Source organism: Piliocolobus tephrosceles, chromosome 5 (genome assembly GCF_002776525.5).
Source record: "Piliocolobus tephrosceles isolate RC106 chromosome 5, ASM277652v3, whole genome shotgun sequence".
Classification (NCBI taxonomy): domain Eukaryota; kingdom Metazoa; phylum Chordata; class Mammalia; order Primates; family Cercopithecidae; genus Piliocolobus; species Piliocolobus tephrosceles.
The window spans coordinates 50,777,106-50,804,024 of NC_045438.1; the positions used below are offsets into that span (position 1 = coordinate 50,777,106).

At 47.4% G+C, this 26,919-nt stretch overlaps 1 protein-coding gene and 2 long non-coding RNA genes across 4 annotated transcripts; 2 read left to right on the forward strand and 1 right to left on the reverse strand.

Moving 5' to 3' along the window:
• Positions 1–4,147: 4,147 nt before the first annotated feature.
• LOC116418816 (UL16-binding protein 1-like) lies at positions 4,148–8,881 on the reverse strand. Its single transcript, XM_031935696.1, has 4 exons — positions 8,735–8,881; positions 5,393–5,656; positions 4,895–5,170; positions 4,148–4,257 (listed from the first exon to the last, which is right to left on the reverse strand). Exons 1-4 carry the CDS (start codon positions 8,817–8,819, stop codon positions 4,148–4,150), a joined length of 735 nt encoding a protein of 244 aa, XP_031791556.1. The 5' UTR covers positions 8,820–8,881.
• A 1,466-nt stretch (positions 8,882–10,347) lies between these two features.
• Positions 10,348–17,791, forward strand: LOC113223307. 2 transcript variants are annotated; one of them, XR_004228946.1, is made up of 2 exons: positions 10,348–11,048; positions 17,163–17,791. It is a non-coding gene; the product is annotated as an uncharacterized LOC113223307 (long non-coding RNA). The 2 variants fall into 2 exon arrangements; XR_003308669.1 differs by lacking the exon at positions 10,348–11,048 and adding an exon at positions 14,533–15,507.
• Positions 17,792–18,548: 757 nt separating this feature from the next.
• Positions 18,549–25,351, forward strand: LOC116418795. The gene is made up of 3 exons (XR_004228952.1): positions 18,549–20,435; positions 25,070–25,169; positions 25,293–25,351. It is a non-coding gene; the product is annotated as an uncharacterized LOC116418795 (long non-coding RNA).
• Positions 25,352–26,919: the final 1,568 nt, after the last annotated feature.

The following is a 26,919-nucleotide window of genomic DNA, read 5'->3' on the forward strand; positions in this document are numbered from 1 at the left end:
GGAACATCACACACTGGGGCCTATCATGGGGAGGGGGGAGGGGGGAGGGATTGCATTGGGGAGTTATACCTGATATAAATGATGAATTGATGGGTGCTGATGAGTTGATGGGTGCAGCACACCAACATGGCACATGTATACATATGTAACCTGCACGTTATGCACATGTACCCTAGAACTTAAAGTATAATAAAAAAAAAAAAAAGAAAAAAACCAAAAAAAAAAAAAAAGAAAAAAGAAAATATATATAAGCATGATTCTTTCCTTTAGTAATTTATCTCTTACTGATATTTAAATAAAAATATCTATTTTTTAAAAGGCTTATTGACTTTCAAATGTTGCATTATAATCCAGTAGAGAATTAATGGGATTTTATTCTTCCTTATGTTACGGGTTAATAAACTAGGGATTCCGCTAGACTATTTGGGAAGCAAAGAACTTAATGATACTTTTAAATTATAGGTCCTCTGTCAGTCTCGAACATTCTCCTGATACCCTGGACAGATACCAATGTTCCTGTTCTTAAAAAACATAACTTTTCTGGTTTGGCCCCAGCACACTACACCCTGGGCAGTGACGTTCCTTGTCGTTCCTCAGCCCTGAACACACCTACTTCTTTAGAAGTAATCCCCACATCAGATTAATCTCTATTTTTAAAAGTTATTTTATTCCCCTATGGACAAAAGATCAGATTTGTAATGTATAAAGAACTACAAATAAGTAAAAATACATATAATTGTCCTAAGATTGGGCAAATGCTATGAGCAGTTCAGAGATTCTGAGGAAACCCGTGAAAGAGTTGACATGTCCTACATAAAAAAGATAACACACATAAAGAACAATGGAATGCCCTCTCACACCCATTCTACTGACAAATGTTTAAATCTGTCTACACCAGGTGGTGGGCAGGAAGTGGAACATCAGAGACCTCTTCCATTGTGGGTAGGAGTCTATATTGAATTGTTCCTTTGACATCGACTCAGGTGATATTCACGACAGTGGATGCTGTGCTCATCCCACTAACTAGCAATCCCAGTCAGTTCCAGGCTGGGAAGCACGTTCTAGAAAGCATGGAGATATTTGGTTATTTACTTTGCTGTTGCTTTCATAAGAAAAAGTTAGCAATAAAATATTCCACTAAAGTACAGCATGTTTTCTCATTTGGTGTTAGATTTCTGTTTCTATGTCAGACTAGAACATCTGAACTAGCAAAAATTAAGCAACCCAAATGCTGGATAAAAAGATGTTAAATCTTTCAAATATATTAATGAGGACTTCTGAGTGATACACAATAAGAAGCACCACATCAATCCAAATCTCTCCACCTATTTCCAAAAATATAGAGATCGAATAGTTGGGCAAATAAAACATCATGATTTATATTTTCAGCTAAATAATGAGGTAGGAAATGCCTAAATCCATCAGATCCTTGTCTGTAAAACAGATAATCAAAACAACTGGTGAATCTTGGGTGGTGTCTGAGCATGAGATGGATCTAATGTATGGATGCAGAATCTGTTTTGGTGATTGTATTGTGCTTATTAGGAGAGTGTCATGGTTTGTAGGAAGAACACTAAAGAATGGGGCATGAGGTGGCATCATTAAAGATGAGGCATCAGCGTGGCGGCTGGCTCTCAAGTGGTGCAGGCAGAGAAATTCTCTGGATTCTGCTTGCAAATACTTTGCAATTCTTGCTTGTTTCACATTGGTTTTGCTTTGTTCTGTTTTACTAGTTGATAATGGGAAATTCAGAAAAACATTCTTTTCGGAAACTGATGTAAAGACATAAATCCCTCAATAAATCCACTATGGTTCCTTCTTCTCCTGCAAAGCCAGGGCTTCCAGACGGTTCCCTCTCACCCTCTGTTTTCTGCTTTAGGCAGCTTCTCCTCCCTACACCTCTCCTGCAGGCAACTCCCAGGCCCTTCCACAGCCTGAAGCAGCTCAGAACAAAACAGGAGCTGGGATCATTCAGGTTCACAGGCTTTGACCCTCACTTGAATGCCAGAGCTGGCAGGAGGTGAGTCAGAGAAAAGGCTAAGCAGCTATTCTGAGATTAGATCTGCTGTCTTACTAAATAAAATAATCATGAAGGTAATACTTTTCCATATAAAATACTTAAAAATTTCTACAACAGGCACTGTGGTTCATGCCTGTAATCCCAGAGCACTGGGAGGCCAAGGTGGGAAGACTGCTTGAGGCCAGCAGTTGAAGACCAGCCTGAGCAACACAGGAAGACCCACTTTTCCTAAAACTAAAACAATTTGCCGGGCCTGGTGGCATGCGCCAGTAGCCCCAGCTATTCCAGAGGCTGAGTCTAGAAGACTACTTGAGCCCAGGAGCTGGAGATTACAGTGAGTGAAGACTCTGCCACTTCACTCCAGCATGGTTGACAGAATGAGAAACTGTAAAAAACCATAAAAATAATTTTAAAAAAATTAATGCAATTCTTGGTCACTGCATCAAAAGGATCCCTGAGCTTTGAAGTCCAGCATGCTATTTTACTAGCGATACTGTTTGGAAGAATAAGGTCATGCTTCAGAGAAGTGTCTGCTTTTCCACAATCAAAGAAGTAGAAAGAAAATGCCTTTTGCTAGGATTTCTTGTTCTGTTAAAACTTGTGCAGGAATTCTATCCATTAGCACTGAGAGAAAGTGGCAGAAGATGTTAAGAAAAATGGTAGCCAGGATCATCAGTAAAGGTAATGAATGGCATGAGATGCTGAGTCTACAACGTCCTCATCATCCGCTGGGGGCCGGTGGGCTTGCTAAGGCTTGAACTCCTGCTTTCCAGAAAGGCACAGTGGTGAGTAGACAGGCGGCCTCCCTGAAGGGAGAGCAGGAACCAGACCAGGCTAACAGAGGCTTCTTGATATCATCTTCCACCTTCAGAAAAGATGAAGCGTTGGTTTAAGTGACAGAAAAACCTGGGTCTGTTCTCCTGGGTGATCCCTCCCAGGCCCTCCCCATTTCGGAGCCTCTTCCCCAAATAAGGAACATGTTTTACGTGTTTCCCTCCAATGCTACCCCTGGCTGTGCAGCCTGTCCCAACCTCCACCCTCCTTCACCACACCACAGAGCCAGCCCAGGCCCTGCTACAGTGCATGGAGGCTCAGAACTGAGGCTGGTAATGAGGGGTCTGCACCTTCACTCAGGGACTGCTCCTCCCTCTCATAGAAGGGTCTAGAGGATCTGGAGGAGCCCTGTCCAAAGAGAGGTCTCTGGATCCATGTTCCCTGGCCTTGGGTGGGCTTGCAGGCAAACCTCCTTCTTTCCCCTTCGCTCTCAGCCTCTCCTCACCTTGGGAGCTGCACCCATAGCTTTGAATGGGGCTGCCCCTGCCCCGCCCCATTCATTCCTGACCAAGTTCAGTGGTGAGCATGGAACTCCAGCAGCAGCTCAGCCTCCCTGTCTGAGTCCACTCTGCTCCAGGCAGGGCCATCAGCTGGCTCAGGATCTGGAGTGTGAAGGAGGCAGAATGGCAGGGGCATCACCCTAGGGCCAAACAAGGAATCCTATGGGTCCAAGGGGCCTGGCCTTTTCCTAAACCTCACCCTGGACATGCTCTACTCTTCACCTTCCACCTTAACTGCTGGGAACCAAGCTGCTTTCTCTGGGAATGCAGCCTTAGGAACTGGGTGGACCAAGGTCCTCACAGCCCCCTTGTCTGGGGATTCTCCCAGATCACTCTCTTCTTAGCCTTCTCCAGGGACACCCTTCCCTTGACATCCTAGGTGAAACAGCCATGCTGCTCCTCTCCTACTGTGCGGACTGCCCATGCCTGAGTTCCTACTGCCTGCAGGCCACACACCACTACCCTTCCTGAATAGGAACCTGCTCTGAAACAGGCCTGAATTGGCTAAACCCTCTCAAGCTCAACAGGGCTTGAGCCCAGGTATGGGTCCCTCCCTTTCTCTCTGGTTCTGACAGTGAGAATCCATCAGAACTCAGGGCTGAGCTACCCAGGTCATCGCCGATAGGTGACACTAGGTCTCATTCATCTGTCTCATGTCAGGATGAGAAGGTTCCTGCCATGGGGAGATGTGGGACTCTGGGTATTCTCCTTCTGCATCCTTCCACCTCATCCACCTGCTCCTTGCTCCCCTCCCAATATTGCCCACAGTACCTGTCACTCTGAAGGACTCTCCTCAGATGCCAGGGAGGATAAAGCAGAGGATGATGAGGAGGAGGCTCCAGGCACTGAGGGTGGTGGCCATGGTTTTGGGTTGGGTTGTTCCTGGGGCCCGAGAGTGTGGCTCTGAAATGGAAACACAGGAGTGACAACCCTTGTCCAGGCCCCAAATCTTAGGAGATGCCTCCTCAGCTCCTGCGCCCCCAGCTCATCCTAGAAGAGCTTTTGTCCCCCTCTGCTGTGGAGAAGCCGCTGTGACAGTTTCTGGGGGTAGGAAGGGAGAGGGTGTCCCTGTCCTCAGGGAGCTCACACAGCTGCTGAGGGAAGCAACGTGACAGCACAGCCCACCCTCCTGCTCTGGCGGAAGAGGAGGTGATGCCCCAGGGCCAGGGAGGGGAGAGTCTTGGGGCTGGCCTTTGAGGTAGTTTCGATGGATGTACAGAAACAGATGAAGGGAGAGGAAAACAAAAGTGATTCTAGGAGGAAGGAACACTAACGAAAAAGGTCTAGAAACACTATGACACCCACAGATTCGAGGCTGGTGAGAAACGCACAGTGGGTGGAGCACAGGCAGGTGCAGGGAGGAAGAAGGGAGAGGAGGATGAGAGAGCACAGGCACACCAGCACCCCCAAAAGGAGTCCCCTATGAGGGTCTCATGTTCACACTCACCCAAACACTCACACGCACGTGCACTCACACACACTCACACACCGGGCTAAGATCTGCACTCAAGACAGCTTCCTTTTTTGGCCTCTCACTTACTTGTTGGATCCAGCATTTTTTCCCAGTATATCAAAACTTCTTCAAGCCACATCTTACAATCCCCCATTGAAATCTTGTGGAAGAACATGGTCACCTCCGTGTTCTTCTCCCACTTATCGTTCATCTTCTTGGCTCCAGGATGAAGCACTGCCCACTTTCTGTTGTTTGAGTCAAACAGGAAGAAAGTCTGTCCATTGAAGAGGAACTGCCAAGATCCTCTGTTGTGTCCATAGGCTTCATTGTCACAAGACATCTGGGCCTGCAGAATGAGGGGCTCTGCCCCACTGGAAAGAGATCAGCTCTGATCTTGACAAGTCCTGAGCCCCACCCTGCTTCCTTTCCTGGCTTCTGGACTTGCTCTCTCTGCTGCATCCTGCCCATGCTTCTCAGCCTCTTGTGTGACACAAACTTCTGATTTATTTGTTACATGAAACCAATAAATGCCTCTAAGTTACTACTGTGTCTGCTCCCTGCTGTCCTGGACTATCTGAAACTTACCAATGTGTATTAAATTCTCCACTTGAATGTCAGGCAGTTGCCCATTGAGGAAATCCACCACGTCTCCTAGTGTTTCAGTTTGTTTTTCCCAGGTTTTTGTGACATTGACTTTCTTCCCCAGAGAAACAAAGGCTTTGGCCTTGTGGTTAACACAGTCATAGTGAAGAAAAGGCCTTTCATCCACCAGGCCTTGAACTTCACACCATCGTGGTTCAGGTCTGAAGTTAGGAGTGATGGTGAAGTCATAGCAAAGACAGTGTGTGTCTGTGGAAGCAAAACACAGGAGAGGATTGGTGTGGAGGGAAGTGGAACCTGAGACCCCTCCTCCCCCTTACGGTGATTGCAAGTGAAGGCCTCTGAGGGGCTGGGCTGGCAGAGCAAGATGTGCCCCAGCCAGGGCTGTCATGTCAACTAGTTAAAGACTAGAGCGTCTCCCTTGCTTGAGTATATGGAGGAGAAGGTTCCTGCAGCCATGAAACCACATGTCCCCTCCAGACATGTCCCACCTGCCGTGTGCCCACATCAGTCAGCACATGATCTTGTCGGGGAGGTGCCAGGCCTGTTGTGGCAGGAAAAGGCCTGGATGAGGAGGACCCTCAGCAGCAGTCCATGTGGACTGCAGGAGATGGGAGAGGGTGTGGGAGCTGTCCTCACATGCTCCAGCACAGTGGTGGTGGCAGGGGGGGTGGTGAGGGCAGAATTCAGTTTAGATACACAAGTGATGAATGTCATGGGTCACATGATTTAATATGTTGGCAAAGCCCCGGCAATGACACCCATCCGCTTTGAGGATGCATTCCTGGAACCTTGCAAAGGGATGGTTCACAGGGCAAGAAGTGGAAAATCCAGAACTTCTAAGTCAGGGTGTAGAGGAAAGAGCAAAAAGGCTCAGAGAAGCGCCCATGCCAGAGTGACTGCAGTATGAAAATCCAGAACAATGTCCACTCTCTGTGCTCATGGGAAGCGTGGAGGACTCCTGTTTACCCAGAATATAAAGAAGGCCCCAGGAGAAGGCAGCAGACTGTCAAGAAGCTCAGGGATGCCTGTTGCTGAAGGCCGGGGTCAGGGGTAGGAAATGCTGTTCCTGAAATGGGCTCCCAATAGTAATGGTGATGGAAAATCCTGAAATAACAGATCTCAAGTGGAGGCCGTCAACTGTCAGGAGGAAGGAGGGTGCAATGATGGAAATAATTAGAGAAGTCACAGTGCCAGCTGGGGACCTCAGCCATAGGAAGGTGTGCTCATGGCTCATAGAACAAAGGGGTCAAGGATCCAAAAGAGATGGAAACTCAACCCGAATACTGCTAGATTTAAATAATTACAACAAATACAGACAAAACGCAAGGATGGATGACCTGGATGCTGAAATGAGTCACCCCAGGAAATAATCGAGCTCCTTTGCCCAGCTTTGAGAACTGAGCCACACCTCAGACCCAGAGTCCATTACTAGAAGGAGAGTCCAGAGGCCCTGGTGGGCCCCTTCAATTCCACAGCAACTGCAATGACTCCTTCAGACTCCCCCACAGAGCCAGATGGGCATTCACTCTGGTAAGTGTACACCATGAAACAGCAAATACCCAGACACTCCTGGTGGACACAGTGTGTATCCTCCTTCCAGAGATCTGAAGCATTAACTTGCTCCCCTGATACTCATGAGGTGCATTTGGGGCAAAGTAAAGGATGGACACCTGTGTCAGGTCCAGCTTAGGGGGATATGCTGGGTTCATAGACTCGTTTGATGGTATTTTCACATTTCCTGGATTTGTACCGGGAATGGATAGTGTTTGTAGTGAATGTAGTAAAAGAGGCTCCAGGTATAGTCCTGGGCCCTGGTGGAGATGGGCCTCCAGCTATGGGAGGGCAGTGACCACATAGCCTCAGAGCTGCCCATCACAGGGTGTGCTCCTCACCCTTTAGGTCATTAGGAAGATAGGCCCAGCAGTGAGAAGACACAGGTGGGTCTCCTGGGATGGGCCGGAGCAGGGCCACAGGGAACCAAGAAACTGCACAAGCAGTTGGCCCCGATCCCCCGGACAACATGTGGGTGCACCCCTCACCCTCAGCTCACACCTGAGGCTTCAGGGAGGGTCCCTGATCACCCTGAGGGACCGATGATGCCACCTAGCAGCAAAGGAGGGGAGCATTGGCCCCGAACCATAGAACCTCCACTCACGTCCATCACATCCACACCACTCAGAAGCCACAGGCAGGGTCGGACACACCTGTGACTCTTCAACTTACACCACTTGGAGATGACACCCTAGGGAGTGGGGCAGCAATTGCCAGGACACAGCATGTGCCCTCATCTGGGGTCAGCAACCTAGGATGCTGTCCATATCTGGTCTCCCTTTTATCTGCAGGTTGCCATTGCCTGCTGTTGCTCTACAAAGGGACAGGACTTGACACACAGAGAACCCATGGCCGGCAAGGACCACAGTGCTTTCAGCCTTTCCTTTCTAGAAAGGGTTTGCTGACTCCTGTCTGGGTAGTGACTATTCTATATGACCCTGGCTCCCCAGTAGGAAGAACAGGCGGTCTGGGTCCCAAGGGAAGTAGTGGGCGCCTCTACTCATGGGCGCTCCCAGGGTCATCCTGGGGGAAATGGTCCTTCCCATCCCCCCTGCACTAAGTTCTGTGGAAAGCCTGGGGTGTGTTTGCTGGGGTGTGTCCTCAGGCAAAGGGGAAAATGTGCTAGTTGGGGGAGGTGCTAAGGACCCCTTCATGGATGGGGAGGTGAGGGAGGCCTGTGTGGTGACGGGGCTGGGCTGAGATGGGGGTGAAAGGATGCGACCGGGGTAGTGGAAGTGAAAGGTGAAGAAGTGGTGAATGGTGGGAAGTGTCTGATGAGCCTCTTGGGTGGAGGTGAGTGCCTGCAGCAAAGCGCAGGGGAAGTTCCAGGGCGAAGCCCTGGGAGTGCTGGAGGGTTTTTGTGGTGGAGAGCGGATGAGAGCAGAGCAGGCCTGCGGCTGGTGGGTGAGTCTGTGATCGCGTTCCTGTGGAGTCCCCCTTCACCCCTGTCCTGATCCCAGCTAGGGTTTCGGGAGCTCTGGTTTCTCCTTCCGGAGGGCTAGTGGGGCTGCCGAGCTGCACCAGGGATCCCCGCTCCACCTCGTCTTCTGCGGCCCTTTGGCCCCTCCACCCTCCTGTGGTTCCTTTTCCGCCCTCTTTAAAAACCCTCCTGGTCTGCAGTGCAAGCTGCAGCCGCAGGACGCGGACCCAGCGTAAAGGAGCCGCAGCGGGGAACTCAGCGGGGGCGATGTTCGGGGAGATCGAAACCCGCTGCAATCCACAGCCCCCCAGGTTTGGCACCAGCCCCGGACTAGGCTCCATCCCGGAACTGACCGGCCCGCCCTGACCCGGACCAGCAGGACAGCAGTAGCAGAAGCGGGAAGTATGGAAGGAAGGCGGGGCAGGCGGCTGCTGCCATTGGGGACCTGGGGCGCAGGGGACCGGAGTTGGGGTGGAGGCGGATATGGGCGGAGGAATCGCCTGGTGCCTCCCACTCAGGCTAGTAAATTGAACTGCACCGCCCCGCCCCAGGCTGCGATCCAAGGGGCGTAATCCGACGACTGCCCTTGTTTGGAGGTGCTCCACCCCGCCCCGCCCCGGGGTCGTCACCTGACAGCGGCCGAGGCGGGCGAACCCTCCCCCCCCCCCCCCCCCCCCCCCCCCACCCCGCTTGGTGGCGGCGTCCCGGTTCCCTCGCGGGGCAGGACATGGTTCCTTCCATGACTGCCTCATTTAATTTTTCAGCACAGCATTTATCATTACCCCAGTGTAAACACTTATGTACAGGAATGTGAAGAAACTTAACAGGAATATTCCGTGGCGGCCAGTCACCGCCTGCGCCAGACACCCGCCCTCCCTCTGCCTGCATCGCGGAGTCCTCCCACCCCCCGCCCCCCGCCCCCCGCCCCCGCTCTGTCCGGGGCGCAGCCGCTTCCCCAGTCCGCAGCAGACCTTCTTTGCCTCTCGGCTAAAAGCATAAGGAGGTCTTTGAGTATATGCTATATCCCTTTATGACTTTTGGGAAAAAAAGAAAAAGGCCTAGGTGGCCTACCGTGATCAATCATCATGTGATTAACTGTGTTTCCACGGACAGCAGAAGCCGAGGGTGGGGGTCTACGCATGGGTGGAGCTCACTTTGCTGCACAGCCATCTGTGTCCAACCACACCCAAATCTATGGCTGCATCCGCACCTCTGCTCAGTCCCTGGATGGTCTCTGCAGCCATCCTCAAAGGGGCATCCCGAGTGCATCCTCATCTCAGTCACCATGGAACCATCTAGATCTATGGACAGAAGCCAGAGGAAGGCGAGGAGCCCAGTGGCCCCTGGCTGCAAGGGAGGGCTTATCCTGGGGTGAGGAGTGAGCAGAGCTCCTGAGCCCACTCTGCCCCCAGCCACTCAGCCCCTTCCCCATTGAATGAGTCTTCATGTGGGGAGAACCTGCAGCTGGTGACCAGCAATCCCTAGGGTACTGAAGCTGTGGAAAAGAGGAAGAAAAGAGACAAGCCCAGGGCCTGTCTCTGCTTTCAGGACAGGGTCATGGGAGGGCAGCCACCTCTGTGACTGAGCAGGGACACAGGAGCCTAGAAGGTTCTGGCCTGATGCACTAGAGCCACTGTCCAGGAGGGGACACGTGAAGAGTGGTCTACGGGACAACAGACACAGAGGGGTAAGCTGTTCTCAGATTTGGGAGGGGCACAGCTTGGTGGGTCTGGGCATCTGTGTGTGAAAACAGCCTCCCATGCATAGGGTTGGGGACAAGCAATCCGGGTTATTCCTGGGAGGAGGCCACTGGGAAGACCCTGGCAGCACCACCCCTGAGGCTGGGTGACCTGGGTCAGTGACTGGGGAAACAGGAGGAAGACAGAAGAAGGCTGGCAGGAGATCCTCGAGCAGGACAGCCAGGTGAGAGCCTAATCGGGGGCTGGGGCCAAACCTGGGGGGCTGTGGACTGCAGGGGGTTTCCATCTGCCCAAACATCGCCCCCGCTGAGTTCCCTGATGCAAACATCGCCCCCAATGAGTTCCCCATGCAAATATCGCCCCCGCTGAGTTCCCCGCTGCAGCTCTTTTATGCTGGGTCCTCTTCCTGCAGCTGCAGCTTGCTCTGCAGAACAGGAGAGTTTTTAAAGGGGCCTCTGTGCACACCTAGGCTCTCCTGCCTCACCCCTGATGCCCGCATTTGGCCACCAGACTCAGACCAGCCCAGAATGGGGATAGAAGTGGCCCAAAAGTGACTGTAATGGCTGTGATCTAGAGATCATGCATTCAGACATGGAAGTCAGCTGATACTGTGGCTGAATATTCCTGTGCAAGGTTCTTCAGCTTTCTGGGCATGGATGTCGGCATGTGGAAAATGACAAATGGTATGAACACGGATGAAATGAGCAGATTCTACAAGGAACCCTGTCCTTGCACATGCTAAGCACCCAGGGCAGGTTTCCTATTTTAGTTGTGAGCCCTGCTGCCCTCCTTGAAGTCAGCAAATGCCAGGCCCACCCTGAGGAGAGCTGGAGCTCTGAGTCCAGGCCATGGCCTCTTGATGGCCCTGAGTGTGCTGTGAGGGGGTGGAAATGAAAGCAAGACCCACCATCAGGACTCAGGCGTGTTTTTCAGACCCACAGAGGATGATTTTTCTCTCCATCACCTGGTGAGCCTGACATGATTTAAGGGTGGTTGGAGGCTGAGTGAACCAGTGAATGAATGAGAGAGTTGTGGGAGTGAATGGGGCTCAGAGGAAAAGCACAGGTGCAGAGGGGAGCTGGAGCGGAAGTTGTAATCCCCAGGGGCCTGAAGATGGCTGCATTGAGGTTGGTTAATATTTTTCCCCATTTTTCCTGTTTTAGTTGGTGTTTCTTTTTTCTTCTTTTTCTTTTCTTTCTTTTTTTTTTTTTTTTTTTTTTTTGAGACAAAATCTTGCTCTGTTGCTCAACCTGGAGTTCAGCTGGACGATGTCAGCTCAGTGCAACCTCCGGCTCCTGGGTTCAAGCGATTCTCCTGCCTCCGCCTCCCGAGTAGCTGGGATTATAGGCGCCTGCCACCGTGCCTGGCTAATTTTTACAATTTTAGTAGAGACAGGGTCTCTCTATGTTGGCCAGGCTGGTCTCGATCTCCTGGCCTCAGGTGATCCACCTGCCTCGGCCTCTCAAAGTGCTGGGATTACAGGAGTGAGCCACTGGTTCCAGCCACAACTTGGAAATTTGTATGCCCACCTGGGTGTCCACAAACATTTTCCAACGAAGAGTAACTTTGGTTTTCAACCAGTCTGGGGTGCTTCATCAGGATAGAAACTTCTAGAAAACGTAGTGTGATGAGGACAGCAAACAGCTGTCTCCATATGATTTGATTGAGCCTAAAGTGCACCATGGTGAGGAAAATCTTGCCTTCTTAAATTTTTTTTATTTTTATTATTATTAATTTTTTGATGAATCTTGTACTGTTGCCCGGGCTAGTATGCAGTGGTACAATCTTGGCTCACTGCAACCTCCACCTTCCGGGTTCAAGTGATTCCCCTGTCTCAGCTTTCTCAGTAGCTAGGATTACAAACACCTACCACCACGACTGGCTAATGTTTTTTATTTTTATTTTGAGTAGAGATGGGGTTTCACTATGCTGGCCAGGCTGGTCTCAAACTCCTAACCTCATGATCCATCAGCCTTGGCCTCCCAAAGTGTTGGGATTAAAGTTGTGAGCCACTACACCTGGCCGAAAATCTTGCATTTAAGCGAAGAAGGAATGAGTCTGAAAGCAGTAATGGAAATGGGAAAAGATAAGGGGGCCAGAAGGAAAGTGGAGGAGAAAAGAAGGGTTAGGGTCTGAGAGGGAGCCAAGATCCAAGTATTTTAAGCCCCATGGCCTGGAGTTGCAAGTGGGTCGGGCAAGGCCACTGGAGCTGTGACAGCCTTGAAAGCCAGGGTGACTCATGTGGGGGCCCTCTGTTTCCTCTGGGTGTGTCACACCCTGGGCTCCAGGTCCCCAGTGGCACACGTACTGGCACAGAGTTGGGTGTCTGCATCGAGCTTCTGTTCCTGGTGCCAGGATGGTCTGGGGTGGGTCAGGTGGGTGAGTTCCAGGGCTGGATCCTAAGCAGGGGTCATGGGGATTCGTGGACTGCAGGGAGGTCAGGAGGAGGAGAGACTTCTGGAAGCTCCTGAATGTCTGCCTGGAATGTAATGCAGCATTGCGGGCTGGAGTCAGCCTGGCATGGGGAGGGAGATGTGAGACTGATGAAAAGTGTGCAGCCTGATTTAAAGCCAAACCCTGAGCCCTTTCCAAGAACAATAAAGCATATTGTAGTGGCTAAAAGAAACAAATACCAAAAAAACAAAGTAGCCTTTCTTGGCAGATACAACACCTTTTATTTTTAATCTTTACATTTAACAGTTAATTGCCTTTTGAAAATAGTGTACATTATTCGATATTTTAAAATCCAACCTGGGAGTTTCAGTGATTTATGTGATAAGTTTAGTAATTCACCTTTATTATGATAATTACTGTTTAGGATTTAGCTACGCCATCTTTTTTGTTTGTTTGTTTTAAGATATGGGGTTTTCCTCTGTTGTCCAGGCTGGAGTGCAGCGGCGTGGTCATAGCTAACTGCAGCCTCTAACTCCTGAGCTCAGGCCATCTTACTGCCTCTAAGGAAGGAGACCACTACTACTCCTATTGCGGTCCTCCCCCTACCTTGTCTAGTTCACAAGACAGGAGGAGACAGAAAGCAAAAAGTTAGAAAGAAACAAAAGTAAGATAAATAGCCAGACAACCTTGGCCACCTGGCCCTAGGAGTTAAAAAAAAGTAACAATAATAACATCAACCCCTAACCTAAACTACTTGTGTTATCTGTAAATCCCAGACACAGTATGAAAAAAGCATTATAAAACTTTCTGTTCTGTTAGCTGAGGCATGTAGCCCCCAGTCACTTTTTCCATGCTTGCTCGATTTATCACGACCCTTTCCTGTGGACCCCTTAAAGTTGTAAGCCTTTAAAAAGGCCAAGAACTTCTCTTAAGACGCGAGTCTGCAGATGCTCCCGGCCTTCCTTCTTTAATCTGGTGTCTGAGGAGTTTTGTCTGTGGCTCATCCTGCTACATTTCTTGGTTCCTTGACTGGGAAGCGAGGTGATTAACGGATAGTCAACGGTTGACGGTCGAGGCAGCCCCTCAGGTAGCTTATGCCTGCCCTGTAGAGCATCCCTGCAGGGGACTCTGGCCAGCTTGAGCGATGCGATGTGGTTCACTCCCGGGTACACAATTGCCCCGGTCAGAGCAGTGCACAGCAGGCCCCCCTGGAGGATCAAGGCAGTGGCTGAACACCGGGAAGGAACTGGCACTTTAAGTCCGGACATCTGAAACTTGGTAAGACTGGTCTTTGGAACTTGCCCACTCCATTTGAGTGGAAGCGTGGCCTGATCACCCACGGCATGCCTGTACCGGCACTTTGGTTTTTGTTTTTGACTTGACTTGAATTAATTGTTTGATACTTTGATTTAGTTTTGATTTTGACTTGACTTGAATTGCTTGATAAACAGGCATGCCTTTATTGGCACTTTGGTTTTGGTCCTGATTTTGACTTGGCTTAAATTGCTTGACAGACAGGCATGCCTTTAACAACACTTTGGTTTTAGTTTTGATTTTGATTTAGTGTGAATTAGACAAGTCAGTGATCTTTTACCCTTTCCTTCTTACAGTGTGAATGTTGTTTTGTCTCGAGAGAAAAATAGGTTGGACACAAAGTAAGCCCACTCCGCTAGAAACTGTGTTAAAAAAATTTCAAACAGAAAAAAGGAAAGTCATCAAATCATCAAAACTTACTCTATTAAAATGCATGTTACAGAACCTTAAGAAAGGTTTTGCGGCGGGGCGCGATGGCTCAAGCCTGTAATCCCAGCACTTTGGGAGTCCGAGACGGGCGGATCACGAAGTCAGGAGATTGAGACCATCCTGGCTAACCCGGTGAAACCCCGTCTCTAATAAAAAGTACAAAAAAACTAGCCGGGCGAGGTGGCAGGCGCCTGTAGTCCCAGCTACTGGGGAGGCTGAGGCAGGAGAATGGCGTGAACCCGGGAGGCGGAGCTTGCAGTGAGCCAAGATCTGGCCACTGCACTCTAGCCTGGGCACAGAGCGAGACTCCGTCTCAAAAAAAAAAAAAAAAAAGAAAGGTTTTGCAAGAGATTATAGAGTTAAGTTAACCCCTTAGAGGTTAAGAACTCTGTGTGAATTAGAACTGCCCTCTTTTGGTGTTGGATGGCCCATGGAAGGAACTATAGACAGAGAACAATTAGCCATGTATTTAAGGTGGTGACAGGGGTCGGAGGACAGCCAGTGTACCTAGATCAAATTCCTTTATATTGACTCATGGTTAAATATAACATAGACAAAACCAGCATAAATTTAGCCCTGTTTAACAGCTTATTGCAAAAAAGCCAAAAGTAAAAGTAAGAGCAGCTTCGCCAGCAGACAAGTAAAAAAATAAAAAAAAAGGAGTCCCAGAAACAGTAAGAGAAGCCAGTTTTGCAGGAGCCGCCAGAGATAATAGAAATTCTTTCTCCATATGTCCCAGCCTACTCTGCTTTACTGAGGAAAACAGCCCCCTCAGAAATGAGATTCAGGAGCTAACATGCCCCAGGTCTCACCTCAAAGGGGAGGATCGGAGCCTCAAGAGGCCAAGGAAGGAAGTCAAGATCGTCAAGTGGGTCATCTGAGATCTGTTCTTGCTTGAGCTATTGTAAATGCCTCTCACGGAGACGCGAGGACCTGTCTATTATAATGACCAAGCCTACATCCAGGGGGTGGGGCAACAGACTTTCATCTATCAGCCCTTTTCAACCATTGATCTACTAAACTGGAAGCACCCCGAACTTGCCACCTTGCTCCCAGCAGCTAAAGCCCTGTAGAGCATGACTGTGTAGAGGTGTTGGACTCAAGTTTACTCTAGCAGACCTGACCTCCAGGACCAGCCTTGGGCATCAGTAGACTAGGAGCTATACGTGGACGGGAACAGCTTCATCAACCCACAAGGAGAGAGATGTGCAGAATATGAGGTAGTAACCCTGGACACTGTCGTTAAGCTGAGCTCAATGCTTTAATTCGGGCCTTAGAACTCAGTAAAGGTAAGACTGTAAACATTTACACTGACTCTTGGTATGCCTGTTTAACCCTCCAATTAAATGAAAAATTATATAAAGAGAAGAGCCTGTTATACTCTAGGAAAAAGGGGAAAAAAGACCCAGAGAATGCAACTCAGCTTCAGCGTTTGCAGAGGTACTGAGAAGCACTTCTGCAGAGGCTAAGAGTTAGTAGAAAAAAAGCAAGTAATATAAAAAAGATTTCAGGAATGCTTCAAGGAGCTGACAAGAGCCTAAGTCAGTTTTATAAGAGACTATAAAGCATTCTGGTTTTTTACATGCCATTTAACCCTGAGGCTGCTGAAAACAGTATATAGTGAATACTTCATTTGTAAAGCAAGCCCAGGGTAACATCAAGCAGAAGCTGCAGGCATGAATACCACCTAGTCTATAAAAGTGGCCACCAAGGTGTATGTTAACTGTGACCAAGGAACAAAACTAGGAAAGAGCAAAAGAAAAAGAAAGACTAACAGTAAGTATAAAAAAAGAGAGATTAACAATGTGAGAGGACGTGGACGTGGATGTAAATGTGAAAGAAGTAGAGTTAGGCAAGGATTCCAGAACCAGACAAGGCTAGAGAGAGATTAATGTGTGAGATGCAAAAAGAAAGGACACTAGAAGGATAAATGTTCAAAAGGCAATAAAGGAAATGGCCAAGGCCACAAGACAAAGAGGCCATCGGCCAAGGTCTGTGGCACCTTGGAGGAACCAAATACTCATCTGATCAGGCTGACAGGAGCTGAAGAATGTAAAGACTAGGGCAGACTAGGCTCCCAGGAGCCCATGGTCACATTAGAAGTTAAAAGTAGCAAGATTCTGCTGTATCTGGATTCCAATTACTCACTGAAGGCTAAGTCACTAAATAGAATTACAAAGGGAGGCAGCGGGGGGGAGAAGAGCCCCTCCTCTAAGAAACTTAAACAGGAAAAATAGCCATACCTTGTGAAAACCTGCTTATAGACTTTATAGAACTGCCCAGTGCTGGAGGCTATCGGTACAGGCTAGTGCTTGTTTGCACCTTTTCAGGATAAAGTTTTCCCCACCAGGACAGAAAAAGTACAAGAAGTGACTAAAGTACTGTTAAAAGACATTATCCCCAGGTTTAGACTACCTCTAACTTTAAAGTCAGACAATAGGCCAGCATTTGTAGCTGAAATAGTGCAAGATTTAACAAGACTGTTAAAGATAAAATAGAAGTTACACACAACTTATCAGCCACAAAGTTCAAGAAAAGGTGGAACGCATGAACTGGACACTCAAGCAGCTACTGAAGAAATATTGCCAGGAAATTCGTTTAAGATAAAATCAGGATTTTGCCTACGGTCCTCCTCCAAGTCAGGTGCACTCCCACCAAACAAACTAGGTATTTGCCCTATAAGATTTTGTTTGGTCAGCCACCCCCAAATCATAAGTCAAATTAAAGGTGACCTCCAGAAACTAAAGGAATTAACCTTAAAAAAGCAAATGCAGGCTTTAAAAATAGCCACATGAAGTGTTCATGATTAAATAAATAAAAAGGCCTGTAAGTCTGATATCCCTTTAAATCTAGTGACTCTGTTTAAAGTAAAATCTAATTTTTCTAGGACCCATATAGGACAGGCCTTCTACTATAACCTTGTCCACTCCCACTGCTGTTAAAGTTGCAGGTGTTGTGTCTTGGATCCCCTCAGTCAGCTAACACCGGCAGCTGAGGACAAGTGGAGCAGCCAGCAGGACACAGATCATCCAACCCGGCTGATCCTGGGACGAGACCAAGCTGCTGCTGAGGATGACAGCCCTGCTCTGGTCACTCCGGATATTGACCAGTCTACACACGGCTGAAGCTTGAGGAGACAACAAGCCCTGCTCTAGTCACATACCGGCAGCTGACTAGTCTACGCATGGCCAAAGCTTAAGGACTCATCGAGCAAGTAAATGTAGTTAAAAATCTTAAGATGAATAGTTTTCCTGTAATACTGTTTTCCTATTGTTCTGTCGCGGTATTCAACCTTTTTCCCAGGTAAGGACCTCTTTTGTCCTTGCTGGATATGAATATGCTGTATATTATTTTGTTCTTGTTAACCCCGCATAACCATGCTAGAAGAAACGCCTATATAAGGTGTTCCCACTGTACACATACTACTTAGGAAACCCAGACCCATCCAGCCCAGCAACAATTCCAAGTCTTTCAGTCATTCTTTAAACATATAAACCAGAAGTTACCAGAACCTCCTTCTTTAGCAAAAAAAAAAAAAGAAAGAAAAGAAAAGACAAAACCTATATGCTCAGTTAGCTGAAAACATTGCTGGCAGCCTAGATGTTTCTTCATGTTATGTTTATAAAAAGGCTAACGTAAGACACCAATGGCCTTGAGAAGCAAAAGAGTTAATGCCTCCAGAGAACTTTACTTTAACTAACTCTTTCCCCAAACAGACACCCCAAGTTCAAGCATCTGGCTCTTAAAAACTTCTGTTATTAAAAAATACTGTGTTACTCGCTAGAAAAAAGCTTTTAAGACCCAGTAAGAAACTAACCTGCTTAGGACATGACAAAGTTGATACATGTGCCTTTACAGGTTTAACACAGGCTTGATCCTAGGTCTTCATTTAGAAAATAGTTTCCAGCTACAAAACATTTAAAATCCTCATTGTAAGTGTATTACTGGTAATAGAAACTTGCTTGCTGTTCCCCTGTGTATTACGCTTGCTCCTTCAAATGATAAAAGGTTTTGTAGCTACCATGGCTCGTCAGAAAACTTCAACACAAGTGTGTTACATAAAACACTATCACTGTGTCTCACAAAGAGACTTAGAAAGTAAAAATAAAAGAGAGAACTCCGACTAATTAGTGAAAATTCTCAAGGAGGGGGATAAGGAAGGAGACCACTACTACTCCTATTGCCCTCGTCCCCCCACATTGCCTAGTTCACAAGACAGGAGGAGACAGAAAGCAAAAAACTAGAAAGAAACAAAAGTAAGATAAATAGCCAGACAACCTTGGCACCACCACCCGGCCCTAGGAGTTAAAAAAAAGTAATAATAATAACATCAACCCCTGACCTAAACTACTTGTGTTATCTGTAAATTCCAGATACTGTATGAAAAAAGCATTGTAAAATTTTTGTTCTGTTAGCTGAGGCATGTAGCCCCCAGTCACGTTTCCCATGCTTGCTCGATTTATCACGATCCTTTCCCGTGGACCCCTTAAAGTTGTAAGCCTTTAAAATGGCCAAGAATTTCTTTTTTGGGGAGCTTGGCTCTTAAGACAGAGTCTGCCGACGCTCCCAGCCAAACAAAAAACCTCTTCCTTCTTTAATCCGGTGTCTGAGGAGTTTTGTCTGCGGCTCGTCTTGCTACACCTCAGCCTTTGAGTAGCCAGAACTACAAGCAGGCACCACCCACTGGGCTAATTTTCTATATTTGTAGAGATGGGGTCGGCCTATATTGCCCAGGCTGGACTTGATCTCCTGAGCTCAAGGGATCCTCCCACCTCGGCCTCCAAAAGTGCAGGGATTACAGGCATGAACCACTGTGCCTGGTCCACGTGTATTTACTGTGCTTTTTATTGTTGGTATTTCCCCTTCCATACCTGTGTTCCATTTAGTATACTGAGGTTTTCTTTGGTTGGTTAAAAGTTATATATTCTAGTTTCCTTCTAGGGTGGCTGCCCTTAACCTATGACTCATACCAATATGTATCACATTTATTGGTATTAATGGTTTTGTTTTATTCCTAATTTTAGAAGTATCAGCATGTTTTCCTATTCCTTTTGCGTGCCACCTCCAGCCCCATTTTCCTGATATCTTTCCTAGCTGTAATTCCCGGTTATTCTTAGCTACACTTCCTTGTTTCTGCGATCCTAACTTCACATTTCCCTTGTTGTGAGATAACAGTAATCTGGAACAGATTCTTTGGTCACGTCCTCCTCGGTTCTCTTGTGGCATCTCCTGTGTTTCTCTTGCTATTGAGGTACCTTCGTCTAAACTATTTCCAACTTGGATCTTCAGGAGGCAAATATCCTTCAGGTTTTCTATCATTTCAAATATTTCTAATACACTGTGTTGGGCAGGATTCGGAAGCTGCCCCTTCAAGTTTCCTGTACCTTTTTTAGAACGATATGTTCTAGAAAACACTGATGATAGGACAACTAACTGCTGTCTTAGCCTGTTTGATCGAGCCTGGAGCGTACCAGCCGCAGGAAAATCCAGTATTTTAAGCAAGGAAGGAAGGAGTATGAAAGTGGGAATGGAAACGGGAAAGAAAAGGGGGCCAGGAAGAAGGGGATGGAGAGAATAAGGGCTGAGGGGCCTAGACAAACCAGCTGCTCCTAGTCTAGGCACCGCTAGTCTAGGTACTGTGAGTCTAGGCACTGCTAGTCTAAGTACTGTGAGTCTAGGCACCGCTAGTCTAGGTACTGTGAGTCTAGGCACCGCTAGTCTAGGCTCTGCACATTCATAATTAAAACTACTAATCAGTTGACCTTAAAAAGAGAGATTTTCCTGGATTCTCTGAGTGGGCCCAGTGTCATTACATGAGCTCTAAAAAGCTGAGAATTTTCTCAGGCTGGAGCCAAGAAAGATACATCTGATGTCAGAGAGATTCTAAGCATGAGAAGGATTCCATGCACTGTTGCTGACCCTGAGATGTGGGGGCCGTGAGCAAGACTGGAGAGGGGCCTCTAGGAGTTAGGGAAGGGTCACAGCTGACAGTCCGCAGGGAAGCTGAGACCTCAGTACCGCAGATCCAAGGACTGGATTCTGCCAGCAACCTGAATGTACTTCGCAGCAGAGGCTTCCAAAACCTCCCAATCAGAGCCCAGCGGGTGGACACCTTGACCTTGACCTTGAGGAACTGGGAGCAGAGAAACCAATCAAGCCATCTCAGACTTGTAACCTAGAGGACTGTGAAATAATAAAGATGTACTGATTTAAGTAGGTAAGTATGTGGCAATTTGTTATGGCTGCAACAGAAAGGATACCTTCTTATTTAAATGAGAATTCGGATAAAAAAATTCTAGGCTCAAGTTCTTTTCCTTCATATTTTAGAAAGAATACTCTGTCGTTATCTTGCAACCAGGGTTGCTGTTGTGTAGTCTGTTTGCCAAGTGTTTCCTTCTTCCTTCCATTGTTTCTCTGGGGTAATTTGGGTGAGGGAGCCAGAAGCCTGAGCTTCTTTCCTGTCTTCATCCAGTGGATTTGTACTGTTCTAGGCTGTTAGTCACAGTCTCAAGGAGGTAGAGAATGGTTTATATTTTAACCCACCATGTCATAGATGCTCCTTGTAGATCAGATAAGCTTATTGTTTTTCTCTTACACAGCTACTGCTAGTCTTCTCTCCTCCATATTTTATAAATACTATACTTACTGAGATATAATTTACAGACAATACTCCTCTATGAACATAGGAGCTTAAAGTCTCTTGGCCGGGCACGTTGGCTTACGCCTGTAATCCCAGCATTTGGGAGGCTGAGGCGGGTGGATCATGAGGTCAAGAGATTGAGATCATCCTGGCCGACATGGTAGAGCCCCATTTCTACTAAAAATATGAAAATTAGCTGTGTGCGGTGGCACGTGCCTGTAGTCCCAGCTACTTGGGAGGCTGACGCAGGAGAATCACTTGAACCTGGGAGGCAGAGGTTGTGGTGAGCTGAGATTGCACCACTACACTCCAGCCTGATGACAGAGCAAAACTGTGTCACATACACACAAAAAAAGTCTCTTATCTTTGGGAGTATATTGAAACATACAGACATTTGGCCATGTTGTAAAGCATATTCCCAGGCTATAAATACAAAACAATTGAATAATATTACTTCAGTCATGAATCATCTTATCAACCTGTCACTTCTGTAGAAAATCACATTTCTAGCAGTGCTTGCTTCAGGTTTGCAGAGGGAGGAAAATAAGTGTTTTCACTGGACATTGGCTTTTAGACAAAATGAAGGCTAGAACTACATTAAATTCATTTTTACTTCTTATTATTTCTATACTTTATAGATTTCATAAAATCAGCCCACAGTCTTAAATTTATGATAATTATGATAGATAACTTAGTAAAACACCCAATCCCTTTCAGTTATTGGAAACACTTAGGACTTTTAGGTTTTAACAACAAGTAGCACATTGTAGAACAGCAGTGCTGTTTAAAAACTGAACTCAGTTGAATTAATCAGACATGACAAGATATTTTATGACTCAAACAGAAGCTTAATGAACAATGTTGAATGGATTTAAATGCTTTTTTATAGTATATCTAAACTGTGTGAATTATGGTAACACTACCTTTGAGAAGAAATCATCAATTTTAAATTTAACATACAGGATGGCACCCTAGGAAAACGTTAAAAAGTCAGGAAAATTGTACCTTTAAGAGTGCAAATGAGCAATGAACATACACACTACCAGAGTCACCTCCTGGGACGCCTAGACATTTACTTGTGATTTGAGCATTTTTCTGCCTAGAAACCACAAAAGTGACTGTTTAGCTGTAACTGGCAGGCACCACATGACAGAGCAACAACAGAGCAAGAAAACCAGGAATTTTTTTTTCTCAAAATAATTTCAAATCTTGTTTTAAAAGCTTTTTTGCTAAGGTGTCTCCTCCTCCCAAGAAACTAACAAAGAGCCACAGCAGCAACAATGATGCCCAGCGAGAGCAGCACTGCGCCTGTAAAATCCAGTAAAGCACTCTGCCCTGAGGATTCATCACTGCAGCTTTCCTGAGTGTTAGAATGTTTTCTACCTGACTGCTCCAGGAATGTGCGAGCCAAAAAATTAACAAAAATGATCCCTGGCTTGTGGCGATCCACAGGCGTTGACAGAATCAAACATAATATCTCTGCAGAACACAACCTCACGTAGGCAGCAGAGGTTTCCTACAGTAAAAAAGCCATGCCACAAAAAAGCTCAGAAACCTACAGAATGTATCAAGAGTCAAACCACAGGAAGTGACTGAGTCAATCCCACAGAGTAGGTTAGGCCCTGAAGAACTACAGATATTAGAACTACAAAGGAAATAGCAAAATATGTATCCTTAAATCATTAAAGACATAAAAGAATAAAACCCACTGCAACTATTAAGACATTGTCAAAAAGACTAGTTATACCTGAAACAGAAAGAACCAAGCAGCACTTATAGCAATGAAAAATTTGTCAATTAAAATTTGGAACTCAACACACTGATGAAGCAGCATATTAAATATAGGATGGGCTGGGTGCGGTGGCCCATGCCTGTAATCCCAGCACTTTAGGAGGCTGAGGTGAGTGGATCACCAGAATTCAAGAGTTCGAGACCAGCCTGGCCAACATGGTGAAACCTCGTCTCTACTAAAAACAAAAAAATTAGCCTGGTGTGGTGGTGGGCACCTGTGATCCCAGCTACTCACGAGGCTGAGGCAGGAGAATCTCTTGAATCCGGAAAGTTGGGACGTCACCATCCCACTCGGATCCGTGGGGCCCTAACAGTGTGGTCCCCGCGAGGATCCCCCATTCTCCTTGCCCTGGGGCTCCTGCAGGAGGGAGACTGAGACTCACTAGGTGCTAAGTGTCCAGGGTCCGGCAGGGGCTTCCAGTTGTCGCCTCCCCAACCTCGACACTCCCGGTCCAGGGCTCCTGGCTTTTCCGCTGGGCTGGGGGCCTCAAGTATGGACGTCGTGAGGGGGAGAAAACCTTGGAATGGGTGGAACAGAAGGATAGGAGGGAGGGCAGGAGAAAGGGAGAGGAAGGAAGGAAGTAGGGCCAGAAAAAAGGGAGGAACCTCCGCCAGGAAAATGGGGAGAGGGTGACACGCACACATCCCCCACACTCATGGACTCCCCATCTCCTGCTCTCTGCCCTGTAAGGAACGCAGGCCCCACCCCCTCCAGCCTCACTGTGTTTGGGGTCAGCCATTCCAGCGGGGTGAGGCGTCCCCTTGTGGGTGCGGTTGGCATTTCCCTGAGGGCTGTGGACGCTGAGCACCTTTTCCTGGGTTCACTGCCCTTCTTCTCCTTCTCCTTCTCCTTTTCCTTCTCTCCTTCTTTTCTTTCTCCTACTCCTTCTGCGTCTCCTTCTCCTTCTCCTTCTCCTCCTTCTTCTGCTTCTCCTTCTTCTTTTTGAGACTGAGCTTCCCTCCTGTTGCCCAGGCTGGAGTGCAATGGGGTGATCTCTGCTCACCGCAATCTCTGTATCCCGGGTTCAAGCGAGTCTCCTGCCTCAGCCTCTCAAGTAGCTTGGATTACAGGCATGCGCCACCTCGCCCGGCTAGTTTTTTGTATTTCTAGTACAGATGGGGTTTCTCCATGTTGATCAGACTGGTCTCCATCTCCCCACCTCAGGCGATCCGCCAGCTTCGGCCTCCCAAGCTCCTGAGATTATAGGCGTGAGCCACCGCGCCCTGCCTGCATTCTTCTTCTGATGTCAGTGGGGAAGGGGAAGTCTGCAAACCGCAGTGGGACTGTGACCCCAGCCGGTGTCGGTGTCTTGACACCGCCTGGGAAGATGAATTCAAGGACCAGTAGAAAATAGAGAAAGAACGGATATTTATTGTAAAAGGAAAAGTACACACTCAAGTAAAGGGAGTGCGGGGGAACTCAAGAGAGAGGCAGGTGCAAGGGGGTTTGGGGCTGCCACCTTTATGAGTTTCTTCAACGAAAGGGGGGAATGTTCATGAAAATTCTTTGAAAAAGGAGAGGGTTTCTCACAACTGTGGTGCCCGCATTTTCACACCAAATACGGGTATCTTCAGAGCTGCTAGAGAGCTGGCTGGTGTGGGTTTAGTATGTTAATCAGCATGTAATGAGGTCCTAGGTGAAACCTAGGTCAAATCCAGGGCCATGTTGGGTCCACTCATTCTTAGGCAGCTTGGTCTACATTCTGGTTTTCAGCATCTTACCAGCCCACAGCCTCTGCAGATATTTGAACAGATTCTTTTTGCTAGTTACCTGAAACTGCTGCCTAAAGTTTTCTATTCTTTTGTGACCACCCTGTAGTATACCTGTCTCACATTGGAGAAATGTCTATTCCAATTCTCTTGCATATATATAAATTGGGTTATTTCACTTTAGAATATTGATTTGCAAGAGTTCTTCGGATATTCAGGATACCAGTCCCTTACCAGATATATGATTTTCAAATATTTTCCTCATTCCATAAGTTTTTTTCTAACCTTCTAAATGGAGTCCTTTTTGAAGCACAAAAGTTTACATTTGCATGAAATGAAATTAAAATACCTTTTATTTTGCCATTTGTGCTATTGGCATACAGTACTTAAGCGTTTGCCAAATCCGGGGTCACAAGAATTTACAGCCCTATTTTCTTCTAAGGCTTTCATAGTTTCATGTCTTAGGTGGACATCTGCCATTCATCTAGAGCTAGTTTTTGTGTGTGCTGTAAGGAGGGGACCTGCCTCATTCTTCTGCATGCACCATCCAGTTGTCCCAGCACCGTTCACTGTAGTGTAGGATGCACCTGTCCAACCTCATGTCCCTCCCTTCTGCACTTGGTGTCAGAACTGTGTCCTGCTGAAAGGTTCTCCCAGGGTTTCCACCAATGAAATCCCCTCATGTGAATCCCATTTGCTTCTTCTCGGAGGACCTGGACTAAGGAGTGGATTCACCAGAGGAAATTATATTTCATGAGATGGAACATTCTGGGAATGCTGACACTCAGCAGACCCCTGACTATATCAAAAGTAAGAAGTTGCATGATTTGGTCATTTGGGTCGCACAAGTCCTCTGTCAAATTTGCTCATTTGTGTTTAATTTTTTCTTTGTCATTTCTTATGTTGGTTTTGTTGTTGTTTTCTTTGAGACAGGCTCTCACTGTGTCACCCAGTCTGGAGTGCAGTGGCATCACCTCAACCCCCTGCAACCTCAAACTCCCTGGCTCAAGTGATCCTCCCACCATAGCCTCCTGAGGAGCTGGGACTACAGGCTTGTGCTACTACGCTTGGTCAATTTTTAAAATTCTCTGTAGAGACATGGTCTCACCATGTTGCCACGGCTGATCTCCAACTCCTAGCCTCAAGCGATTCTCCAGCATTGGCCTCCCAAATTTCTGGGATTGCAGGTGTGAGCCACCACTCCTGGTCCAAAAAGTTGCTACTTTTTAGTTTTTACTTTTGTCATGGTTGTATGACATTATGTAGATTTTTAAAATTCTGTATAATTAATGTGGGCAATGCTATACAATAAAATGTTTCTTCAGCCACAGCTTCTTAAAAATAGAAGTGGCATGAAAATGTTATGCATTTGTCAAATCTTGAAGAAGTTTCAAATATTTAGGGTGATTCTGACCTCTAATTTTGGGTGACATAATAATCCATAAAAACAAGTAAAGCACCCACTCTGATCTGGAAGGGGTAAGGAGGTGAAAGTTTTGATAACCCAAAGTTATAGCCTCTTTTGTAGACATGATCTTGCCTAAATTTCTCATGCCCCACAAAAGAGGGTCCTGAACTCCCCACTTCTCCAGAGCTCCCTGCAGTCCTTGAAGCACTCTCTCTGGCTGTCTCTGCAAGTGGCTGAACAGCTCCTCCTGGTCTCTGTGGGGCTGCGGAGACCCCGGGTCCCCTAGGCCCAGAAGCTGTTGTGCTTATCAGGTCCCACCAAGGGTGCACCCCACCATGGGTGGTGGAGGAGACCAGGTGGAGCTGCTCCTGCCCCTACCGCTCTCCTGACTGGCCAATCTTAATTGGAGGAAGGAGTAGGGATGAGTGGAGCCATGGAGGTTGGTGCTGGAAAGAACAGAAATGAAGACCTTTGTCCAATCCCCCAAATTACGGGGATCCCTTTCTGAGTTCTAGCAGCCCTGGGGTAGTCTGATGATTGGATTCTTCCCATGTGTCTTAAACCCTATCATAAGGCAGCCACTGTGCTAGGTGCTGGGTTTACATGTGGGTGATGGATGTTTCCTGTCCTCCAGGAACTTAGTATCTAGGGACAGAAACAAACACCCATGTGGCTGCTGATGATGATGTGATGTCCCCGCAGTGGTTGGGGCTATCAGAGGACAGAAGAGGGGGTGATTCATTCTGCCTGGGGAGTTGCATGGAGGCTTTTCAGGAGGTGGCATTTCAGCTGTTCTTGTAGGAATAGAAAGAATACAGCGTGGCCAGATGGGAGAAGACAGGGCACCTGGCAGAGGGACAAGCATGAGGAGGAGGCCTGGGAGTGCAAATATCACAGAAGTTTGAGGAGCTGTGAGAAGTCTGCAGTAATGAAGCCTCAGTTACTGGGATAGATTCTTTCCACAGGGAGGAGGGACTGTCAGGCAGGATGATAGGCTAGGTGGATGAAGAAACTTCCTTGGAGTCCCTGTCTCCCTCCACAGCAAATCAACCAGGAAATCAATTCACCATTCATACATGTATGTTATCACACACACACACACACACACACACACACACAGACATGCACACTCATAGAAACAAACACAAACAC